Source organism: Sinocyclocheilus grahami, unplaced genomic scaffold, assembly GCF_001515645.1.
Source record: "Sinocyclocheilus grahami isolate Dianchi unplaced genomic scaffold, SAMN03320097.WGS_v1.1 scaffold38.1, whole genome shotgun sequence".
Taxonomy (NCBI): Eukaryota; Metazoa; Chordata; class Actinopteri; order Cypriniformes; family Cyprinidae; genus Sinocyclocheilus; species Sinocyclocheilus grahami.
In genome coordinates, this window is record NW_015505217.1 from 1,871,664 (window position 1) to 1,883,292 (window position 11,629).

An 11,629-nucleotide genomic window follows, 5' to 3' on the forward strand; every position below is an offset into this window, starting at 1 on the left:
AAAAATATCCATATTCAAAACGTAATAATCACTTTAATGTAGCTTGCGCCAACAGTTGTACACAGAAGCAGTTCCGGGAGCATGACTTATGAGGTCAGCATTGCGCATGCACCGGTGAGTCTCGTGAAAACCAACGTTTGTTTACAGGATCAAAGGAATGTACTCGGTTACTAACGTAACCTCGGTTCCCTGAGATACGGGAACGAGTACTGCGTCTGCTAGACGCATATGGGAAAAAAGCCTTTTTCTCCTGAACTGAAGCCTTTTCATTCACCCAGTGAAACTGCACGGCCATTGGTTCGTGCAGTGCTTAAAAAAACGAACCAATGGCTAGGCAGCAGAGCTGCATGAGCCTATGGCGACAAAGCCCGCCAGAATGGGCGGGGCATCTGGCTATATACGCGGGCGCTCGCCACAGGATTCTCAGGTTACTTCGACTGAAGCAACGACTGAGTCGTGCAGCTACATAGCATGGCTAGCAACGCAGTACTCGTTCCCGTATCTCAGGGAACCGAGATTACGTTAGTAACCGAGTACGTTCCCTTTCAATACTACACTCGTACTGCATCTGCCAGACGCATATGGGAACACAGTACAATCACGCCGTGCTAATGTGGTGGAATGACTAAAGGTATAATACTTCCATAAGCAACCAATGCTCATAGAGAAGTTAACAATAACCGAAGGCTAAGACGGGCTGAGCTTCCTAGGTCACTCCCGGCCTGGTTAATCGTTCCAGAGTACTCCCGTAACTTCGACACCCAGGGGTCGAGAGCTAACAGGTGAAACAATGCCAGAGAACTTGGGCGTGATACGGCCAAGGGCTCTCTGTCAGATCTGTTTACGCAGTGCATGTCACTTCAAGCAGAAAGGACCCTGGCTTGCAAGCCGGGACTTCCAGGTTATAAAACCTTGTGAATGTGGATGGCAAGACCCAGCCGGCCGCCTCACAAATATCCGCAATGGACACACCACTGGACCATGCCCAAGACGAGGCGATGCCTTTAGTCGGGGCATTGGAGGCCCAAAGAAGAGTACGCTAACGAGATGGAGTCTACTATCCATTTAGAGAGTCTTTGCTTCGTAACCGGAAGCCCTTTGTTGCGGTTACCTAAGCAGACAAAGAATTGTTCCGACCACCTATAGGGCGGCTCACTTCTGAGCGGCACATGCGCAAAGCCGACCTCCATACGTTATTCCCCCGGAACTGCTTCTGTTTACAACAGTGAGCGCAAGCTAGATTCAAGTGATTATTACGTTTTGAATATGGATATTTTTCTTACAAAAACGCATCGATTCGCTACAGAAGGCTTTTGTTCACCCCCCGGAGCCTGGTGAGACACTTGTTTTATGGAGGGGCGATTTTTATTTAAGTTATTTTGGACTGAAACAATGCAACACCCGCTGAGTGGCATTAAACAGCTTGAAAGATCAAAGACAATTTTTTATATAACTCCGACTGGATTCGTCTGAAAGAAGAAAGTCATATACACCTAGGATGCCTCGGGGGTGAGTAAAACGCAGCCTAATTTTCATTTTTGGGTGAACTAACCCTTTAATCACTTCATCCGATGTTTAAGTGAATAAAATAGCATTGACAGCCTTACTGGAGTTCCACAACTATTGACTTTGTTCTCTCTCACTGGACTTATGTGTGTGTGTAGGTGATATAAAAGAGGAAAGCAGGCATTTGGACCAAAGCACTGTGAGGCAAGGGATGGGGAGACTCAAAACGTTTCTGAACTTAAAACGCATTTTTGCATATATGTCGGAATAATAATGCAATCAAATGTCTGCCTTGACAATGTGTATGTAGATTGCAGGGTCAGTTTTTGTATCGCTTTGTTTTGTGTACCAAAGGGGGGAAAAAAATTCTTTGCCACACATCTGTTCTCATATTCATCGAGATGTGGCACAGGCCTTGTAAATATTTGCATAATTATTGAATGAATAATATATTTACTTAGCAACTACCCAAAGTGGAATTCAGACTCTTTCTCCTGGCGCTGGTGAGATGACAAATGGAGAACACCCTAGTATTTCATAAGCAAGCGCACCAATTTAGCCGAGCCAACAGAGACTTCTGTAGATCATTAAACCAAAATAGCAGATTTGTCGAGCTGCTTCTCACCTCTAAGAGACGACTCCCAGCATTGCGAGTTCATTTTCAGTTATTTATCTCTGAAGCATCAAACCTATAGCGAAACATAAGACGGATGTTATTTCTGCGTGGTAAACACACACCGAAGGAGGGAAAGAAAATTAGGCCAGGACATTTTTATCTTTACATCAAACAAACGCTTGACAAGTCAAACGGTGGAAATGTTTTATATCGTAAGCTTTTTATTTCCAAAGAAAGGAATTTTAAAATATGAATCCTATTTTTGTTGTTGATAATGTTGCATTTTGAGAGAGTTACACAGCTGTCTTTTGCAATAGAAGATTAAACTGTTGCAGACGTATTTGGCTCATCAACACTTCTCTCAGCCATGTTGAATTTATGGCGTCATATATATTAAACATAGTGACATATAAACGGACAGTCATAAAGAATTATGGGTAGGGGTCAAAGGTTAGTGGTCCAATAGTGGGTTGGGTGTTACATTACACCTTAAATGGTTCAATATAGCTGTTAAAGAGCTTCACACTATATTGGTCACTGTATATCATATAACATATTGTAGACCTTTTTTTATTTTATTTATTCTTTATTTATAATGTTAAAGTTTTGTGCACTTTTTAAAACTTTAATTACCATTTTAATTTAAGACTTAAGACTTTTACATATATTACATTATATAATATAATATACTATTATATTATATTATTTTATATAAGTACATATTTAGATATCACAAGTTTAATTTACCATCTGTGTTTAAAACTTTTACTCTCTCTCTCTCTCTCTCTCTCTCTCTCTCTATATATATATATACTGTATATAGTGCACAGCATAAATGAGTACACCCCCTCTAAAACTTCACAAATTCAGCAATTACTCTTTACTTAGAAGACAAGATAAGGTTCTTTGGAGATGTAATCTTCCAACAAGTCTGCTTGATCAGTTACCAAAGAAGAAAGCCTATTCAGCAAAATAAGATTTTCTTTTCAAAGTGATACAATTTTGTTGCAAAAATCAGTACACCCTCCTGAAAGTTACTAAATAAAACAAACAAAACAAAAAAAGTGTATAGGTTTAAGGCTATTTTCGATCAACAGGTAAGTATATTGAACCAAAACTTTTAAAGACAAGTAATTTCCTGACAATTAAAAGTGTTATATGGTCCACTGAATCATACTCAGTTAATGCTGGCAGCAGTGGAACCACTTGGGAGAGAACTGCCATGTGACTTATTTCTTAGCATAAAAGAGGACAATGGTACAAAAGGAATACCAAATTATTGTTTTAAGTGTGAAAATATAGCAGAAGTGGCACCAACATTAAAAAACAATGGACTTGTGATAAGGCTCCTGAAATAATCAGGTCTTCACTTTAAGTTTTCATTTAGTGATGAGTGAATTTTTGCTAGAAAAAGAGATGGAGAAATAACATGCAAGTGTCTCAGAGCCGGCAAAAGGTATGAAAAGAGTGACGCAGCCTGCAGAAGTGACATACATGGTTGCTGTCACCACTAGAACTACCTACTGTAGCCAAAGCAAAATAAACTAATTTTACCTCTTCCAGGGCCCATATTTACAAAATAGAGACTTCTGGGAATCCATACTGTGGTCCTAAAGAGACCAAGTCAATCATTTTGGATCCAAAAGCATCCAAAATGTTCTGGTGTTGCTAGAGGAGGAGCACAGAGAGAAGTGCTTGGTACCCACAGTGACGTTCAGTGGTAGTAAAGCGGTCTGAGCAGTATACTTTAAGTTCTGGAGGACATACTAAGTACTAGAATATTATACATTTTCTGAATTAAATCTAGGGTGTACTCATTTCTGCAATCCTTCATTTAAACAAATTTGGCTAATTTACTTATCTTACAGAAAATATTGGTATATATTTTGTTGTTTTTATTAAGTGTATGTTTAATATGTTTCAATTTTGCCATCTTTCCATAAATTATATTAGTGATCATTAAGAAAATACATATTTTCTATTTATTCAGAGGGGGTGTACTCATTTATGCTGTGCACTGTATATATATAGTACATATTATTTTAACATGATATATAGTGTATTTGAAGAGGCTCTTCTTTTTGATTATGAAATATACTATTGCTACACCATAATGCTGAATTTTGAATATGTTTTGATATATAAATATGGGTGCACATACTGTATGTATGAAGCAATATTTTGGACATAGCTATGGTGATTTCTGAATGTCTTTTTTTTCAGCTTAGTTTACATAATTGCTCTGGGTGTCATTTTTGATGCGCTGTATTGTCATTGTTATATTGTGGCTACAGTATATCAAATCTTTTATTTCTACCAATCAAGAAAACCCTTGTTTGGTCTCCTCCTCCGCTTTTGAGGATGGTGAAATGAAGGCGTCTATGTCTGGCTGTTCAGCACGCTTCAGTTAGCCCCTGTTGGTAGACACCGGAAGCATTTATAAAAGCAAGTGCTATAGCTAATAGGATTTCCTTTCACGACTATGCGGAGTGGTCAACCGCAAATCCTGCAACTGTCTGTTTATCTATCCCACCCGAGTCCCTGTGTTCAGGCTCCAGCCACAGCAGCATAATCCTCCTGATAGTCATTGATTGTCTTCCATCCGTACAGTGAATTACAAGTGATCTTGGAGTAATTGTAATGGCAGGTGATTGTATTCTGGAAACCTGCAGCAAATTAGCCACGCTGGACACTCAGCTTCCCCTAAGACACCATTGACTTTAGGGAATTGAACTATAGATTTTATTCTTTCTTTTTCCATTTCACTCTTTTTCTGTCTAGGAGACCGGGGTAGTTGTCATATCACAAAATATTATGCACAAAATATAATGTGAGTAATCTTAAATCATAATGCAGTAACTTATTTTTCCAACTTTCATTTTCTTTTTGACATTATATAAACCTAATGGATAGTTTTCTGTTTTAACTCAATTCTGGTATGTAACGCCAACATTTTGCCATCCAGCACTTTCTTTATCCAAAAAAACAAAAATAAAAATTATTGAAAAATTGCACATTATAGAATTAAAATTGGTTGTTAATGCCAGTTCATGTTGACTTCAATGGCAGGTTCCCATTGGGACAATTTACCCCATATAGTGTCTGCTATTGGGGCATGTTGTCACAGAAGTGTTGTAAATGTTAACTAAAATTACTTCTTTTTTTTCTTGAAATGTAATAAAGTTGAAACAAAATAACCAGAAATATTATAGTTGAAATATATGAAAAATTCAAACTTAAAAAAAATATTTTACTAAAACCAAAGTTGAAATTAAAATTAAAGATAAAAAGAAAAAAAGAATGTAAAAAAAATAAAAATAAATAATAATTCAAAATATTAATAGAATATACATAATACTAGCACTGGTGTTAAATGAACTGCATATTTTTGTCCAAGGAAACAACAGTCCATTTTCTAATGGGCACATTAAAGAGATGAAAATTCTGTCATCACTTCCTCACAGAGGAAAGCTCAAGTTGTTCCAATCCGGTTTCTTTCTTCTGTTGAACACAAAATAAGATATTTTTGAAGAATGCTAGTAACCAATCAATTGACTGTAGCCATTGACTTCCATACAATGGAAAAAAAAAACTATGTTAATCAATGGCTACTTTCAACTGTTTGGCTGGTTACCAACATTCTTCAAAATATCTGTCTGTGGGTGTGTAAATGATGTAAATGATGACAAAATGTAATTTTTTGGGGGTAACTATCCTTTTAAGGTGTGCCTTTATGAAAACTGAATTCATCTTCCCTAACAAACATGGAGTAAAAAGTGTGACAACTAGCCCCAGTCTCTCCTATATCTCACATTCTGCCTCGCCTGTCATCTTTTGATCTTTTGAGTTGTGTTTTTATGACTAAGTGCTGAAAAGCCAACCTGCTGACTGATGTTTGGCTGGTTACCAACATTCTTCAAAATATCTGTGGGTGTGTAAATGATGTAAATGATGACAAAATGTAATTTTTTGGGGGTAACTATCCTTTTAAGGTGTGCCTTTATGAAAACTGAATTCATCTTCCCTAACAAACATGGAGTAAAAAGTGTGACAACTAGCCCCAGTCTCTCCTATATCTCACATTCTGCCTCGCCTGTCATCTTTTGATCTTTTGAGTTGTGTTTTTATGACTAAGTGCTGAAAAGCCAACCTGCTGACTGGCACAAAGATGCATGAACTCCCCCTGGCCGAGCGGCACAGAAATGAACAGCCCTCGCTCTCAGCGGCCACTTAAAGTAATTGAAAGCGGACCTGCGTAAGCACACAAAGTCTTCGCTTTCAGAGAATCAAGCTCATCAAGTCAGAAACCCACATCATTGTTGAGCAGCTACAAGCAGTATACAGTAGGTCGTGGTGGTGTTGTTTACACGGAGGAAGGTGCCCTGTTTCCTCAAAACCGATCATTACGAGTTCATTCTGTTGTCACATTAAAACGTTATTGACATACGTCTCTGCAGTCACTCTATGGAAGTCGATAATGATTTTGTCCTTTCTGCAGTGTCATAATGCTTGAGTCTCCAAAGCTCACATGACTGCTGCTGAATGAAAAATTGCTTCCAAATATCTTTTTAACATAAAAAATGTATAATAATAACTACTGTAGACTATAATCATTTTAGACTGAAATCATCTGTATATAATTTATATACTTATTTAATACTTTTTTTTTTTTTTTTGCCATTTTATCATTTTGTCCAAACATATTTAAAGTTTGGCTCCGATTTTTTGTTTTTCTGCCAAGTGTGAAATGGAATGTCAGGCTCAATACACACATCTGTGTTTCACTGCTGCAGTATACATTTTAAATGGAACAAATGATTATTCACAAAAACATAATTGTAAAGTTCAAAGAAAGTTCATCAATGCTTTTTATGGTGTCTTTTATTCTTGCATTCTACAAGTAAAGCAACATCAAATGTGGCCATAAGATAGATATTTTGATGAGAGTTGTTTTCCCAGTTTTTTTTTGGGGGGGGGGGATTAGTCAAATTTGGTAAACAAAAAAACTTACCATATATATATATATATATATATACCTAAACCAATCATTTTGATTAGCTGTCTGGCAAGAATACTTGAAAATATATTTTCTTTTCAATTATCTGTTTATTATTATTATGTTTATTTTAGTTTTTGTTTGTGATTATTTATTCCGTTGTCTTTGTAAATTTTGTTTTATATATATATATATATATATATATATATATATATATGTCTATATATATATATATGTCTGTTTGTGTGTGTGTGTGTGTGTGTGTATTATACTTTATTTATTTATTTTTATTCCTGGTTATTTGTTTTGATCCTTTTCATTTTCTTATTTTTTTTATTTTATTTTATTTTTAGTTTATTTTATTTAGTTTTCAGACTATTTGTTTAGTTTTCTTTGTGTTTTGTGTTTTTTGGCCACATTTGATGTTTGGTCTTGTTTTGGGGAAAAACAGATTTCTCATCTCTTCCTTGATGTTTGAGGTTTTCAAAACGTCTGATGACTCCATAAATATCTTTAATGTCCATTTAAAAGAGCTGTTCAAATGCTCAAAAGGCCGCAATAACCTTAGTCACGAAGTCTATATATGCAAATCAACTCCCCTTACAAACGACAAGTGCTCCGACCACAAAACAGACACTAATATTGCTGCTTGTTATGTGTCCTGCACTGAATTTGGACAAGATTGGGAGTCAGAAGAATAGACGAGTAACTCGCACCTGTTGCCGCAATGACAACCGCATAACAAATTGGTTCATTTTGTGAGTCAAGAGGACGTGATTTGTTTGTGAAAGGGACGTGTCTCCTGCATCTCATGAGTCCGCTCCCACACGCTCCGTCTTTCACCCAGAGCGTCATCTCATCTTTCATATAATGAAGAGGGAAAAATACAATGTTGTTCTTCACATTGTGGCACACCAGATGTTATTTTTTCCCTTTAATTTCCACCCAGGGCAGAGAAAATGATAAACAGACTCACACGTGCACACACACACACACACACACACACACACTGGTGGCGAGGACGAGCGAATCAGATTGCTCGTCACATCCACGTTCTCCATGGATTCCTGTGGTTTTGATCTGATTAGTGTGACTGGGCTTTATGTTTACTGTCAATCAAAACGCTCAGCAAACTCAAGGTCACCGCGTCCTTCGGCGGATCCAGCAGCGGTGACAGAGCCATACGCTTCCATTCAAATTAATTTCGCTCCACAGTGATGAAGTGATGACTTACAGAGCACTTCATTGATTCCCCCCCCCCCCAAATGCATTGCTGGAGTATTGTATTTCTGTTTATATACAACTGTTTTAATTAATATTTTGAATTAACGTTTATTTTTAGTAGTATGTGCTTTTGTCATTTCTATTCAGTTTTTTTATTTAGCTTTTAATTTTATATATTTTTTTTTGCTTTAACTTTTTTGCTTTTTTGTAATTTTATGTACTTTTTCGTGTTTTTAGCTTTTTATATTTATAGTTTAAATTTACATTTTTGTTTATTTTTAGTAATTTTCTGTGCTTTTTTTTCATTTTTGTTATTTTTGTTTTGTATTTATATATTTTTTATATTTTGTTCATTTTATCTGTCGTTATTTTTTGTAATTTTGTATACTTTTGTGTTTTTAATTAGTTTTTTTTTAAAATATGTCTAAAATTTTGATTTCTGTTTTTGTATGTTTCGTTTACGTTTTTTAATTTTAAATAGTTTTTCATCTAATATTTATTTTATTTTTTATTTTAAATGTATAAAATATTTCATATTTATATTTTATTTCAGCTGCAATGATCATATTACTAATAGCTTAAATTTGTTGTTTTAGTTTGTTTAATGATAACGGCATTGTGTTTGTTTCCGCAGTTGTTTCGAGGACGACGAGCCGCCCTGCATGGAGAAGATTGAATACTCAGCCTGCAGCGACTCGTTTGGTGCCAACGAACTGGACACAGAGGTGAACGGTAACACATCCAGCGAGGAAGAGGATGAAGAAGATGCAGATATCTGTAGGAATGGGAGACGGTGTAACGACAGGAAGTCCCACCTCTTTCCTCACCACTTGAAACAGGATGCCCTGGAGACTCTGACAATCAAGGGTGGACAGTGTAACGGCGTTGACATCAGTAATGGCTTCTTATATTAGGCCTCTTTAGTTTGTCTTTTCTGTTATTTATATTTTATATTAGCTTATTTTAAGGGTGATACTGATAGTATTTAGTCCATGAAACAAAACAAGACATGCACACCTGCAGAACATTTGCTAGTCCCACCTGCGCTCCCTGATATAAACTATATAAATATGTATTTAATGCATAAAAATGCACTTGAGTATATGATTGTTGCTTAATCGTAATAATGATGAGCTGATGAGCTCATTCTTTGGTCTATGCGGTGAGGCATTGTGGGTTTGTTTATGAATCGCTCTTACTGTAAACTAGAGGCTGGTAGATTCCTGACAGAAGTACTCTGCTATATAACTGGTCTACCAATGAAACTCGTAAGTAAACACTTGATGTTGTAAGATAGCACTGCATATAGAGTTTACCTTTAATAATATATTTATTATCTTACATTGTGAAAATCAGTAATCATATGTTTTTATGGTTATTACACACACAAAGTGATACACACATATGAGTATATATTTGAAAAGTTAATTTGCAAAGACTGATAACTCAGTTTTTAACAATTTTCAAAAATCATGTTTTTTCATTGTGCATTCTTACTAATCTCAATCAAACTGCAGTTGGGTTATTTTGATTAGGTAAAAAATAACTAACAATACAGCTAACTAACACAATAAAACAATACAAAACATGATTTTTGAAAATTTAGAAAAAATGAGTTATCTGTATTGCAAATAAACTCTTGATATACTGTACATATATACACACACACACATACATACAGTACTTTGCAGTACATACCCTTTAATTTTTCATGTTTTTGTTATGTTGCAGCCTTATGTTAAACTGCTGTAAATTACTTTTTTCCCACATCAATCTACACTCCATGCACCATAATGACAAAGCAAAAACAGAACTGTCACAACTTTGTAAATTTATTAAAAATAAAAAACTGAAATAAGTACATTGCATAAGTATTCAATTCAATTCAGTATTCAGTAACTCATTACTTGGCTGAAGCACCTTAACAGCCTCAAGTCTTTTTGGGTATGATGCGACAAGCTTTGCACATCAGCATCTGGCAATTATCTGCCATTCTTCTCCTCGCCTCCTCACCGCTCAAGCTCTGTCAGGTTGGATGAGAGCAGACGCACATTTTCAGGTTTCTCCAGAAATATTTGATTGGGATCAAGGCCAGGCTCTGGCTGGGCCACTCAAGGACATTCACAGAGTTGTCTATAAGCCACTCTTGCTGTGTGCTTAGGTTCATTGTCCTGTTGGAAGGTGAACCTTCTGCCCAGTCTGAGGTTCTCAATGCTCTGGACTAGGTTTTCATTAAAACACTAGAAGACCCAAATATAGAAAAAACCTGTGAAAAGATTATTTTCCAGGCTAAAAATATCAGTGCAAATTGATCCCAAATACACTTACAGATTTGAAAGAATTCACCCATTCACAGAATTCACACAATACTGTCTGATAACTTATTGTGCCCTTTACTTATCATGCTAATAGCACTTATACCACCCACATTCCAGAACATTATCACCTGTCTCTCATGCAGCAAGCAGATATTTGGGCAAACAAGCAAAGGACCAGTTAAGTACATTTTATAAATGATAAGGTACAGATAGTTAAAAATATTGCTACACAAATACTTTCAAATTATTGAAGAAATAATTTGTTCTTCAACTTGAACTTATCAATTAATAATCATAACATCTTGATTGAATCTCAAAATGGTAACAAAAAAGACATTTAAAACTTGTGAATGATCAAAAACAGAATGCTTTTATTAGTATTTTTTCACACCGAACAGATGAGAAGTACAATTCATCCATGTAATGTGCAAGGTGCAAAGGCAAATTTTGCTACCCCTTTAACCCAACGTTGCAAAATTACAACAATGACATAAGCTCAAAATCTAAAATGATCAATGCATTCTACATTACCTTAATATCTACATGATCTGCAAGTGATGGTACTCTGCAGATGATGAGCAGAGCTGGTTTCCTTCAAACATGATGGTTAGAATTGAGGTTTCATCAAACCAGAGAATCTTGTTTCTCAGAGTCCGAGGGTCCTTTAGGTGCCTTTTTTTTGTTGCACATTCCAAGTGGGTTTTTTGTGTGTCTTCACTAAGGAGAGGATTGAGTCTGGCTACACCGCCATAAAGCCCATAAAGAGTGTTGCAGTGATGTTTGTCCTCCTTTCACCCATCTGTATATATGATCATGGAGCTCAACTAGAGTGACCATCAGGTTCTTGGTCACCAGTCTAGACAAAGTCCTTCTCCATCAGTTGCTCAGTTTGGCCAGGAGGCCAGCTCTAGGGAGAGTTCTAGTTGTTTTAAACGTCTTCCATTATGGATAATCAAGACTACATGATTC

At 36.2% G+C, this 11,629-nt stretch overlaps 1 protein-coding gene across 1 annotated transcript in view; it reads left to right on the forward strand.

Moving 5' to 3' along the window:
- Positions 1-9,766, forward strand: part of LOC107581856 (cytosolic carboxypeptidase 1-like) — a 97,422-nt gene extending 87,656 nt beyond the window's left edge. Inside the window, exon 7 of the mRNA XM_016267527.1 lies at positions 8,977-9,766. Coding sequence (XP_016123013.1) covers positions 8,977-9,256 — 280 coding nt within the window. The 3' untranslated portion in view covers positions 9,257-9,766. The remainder of the gene's footprint in view (positions 1-8,976) is intronic.
- The last annotated feature ends 1,863 nt before the right edge of the window (positions 9,767-11,629 follow it).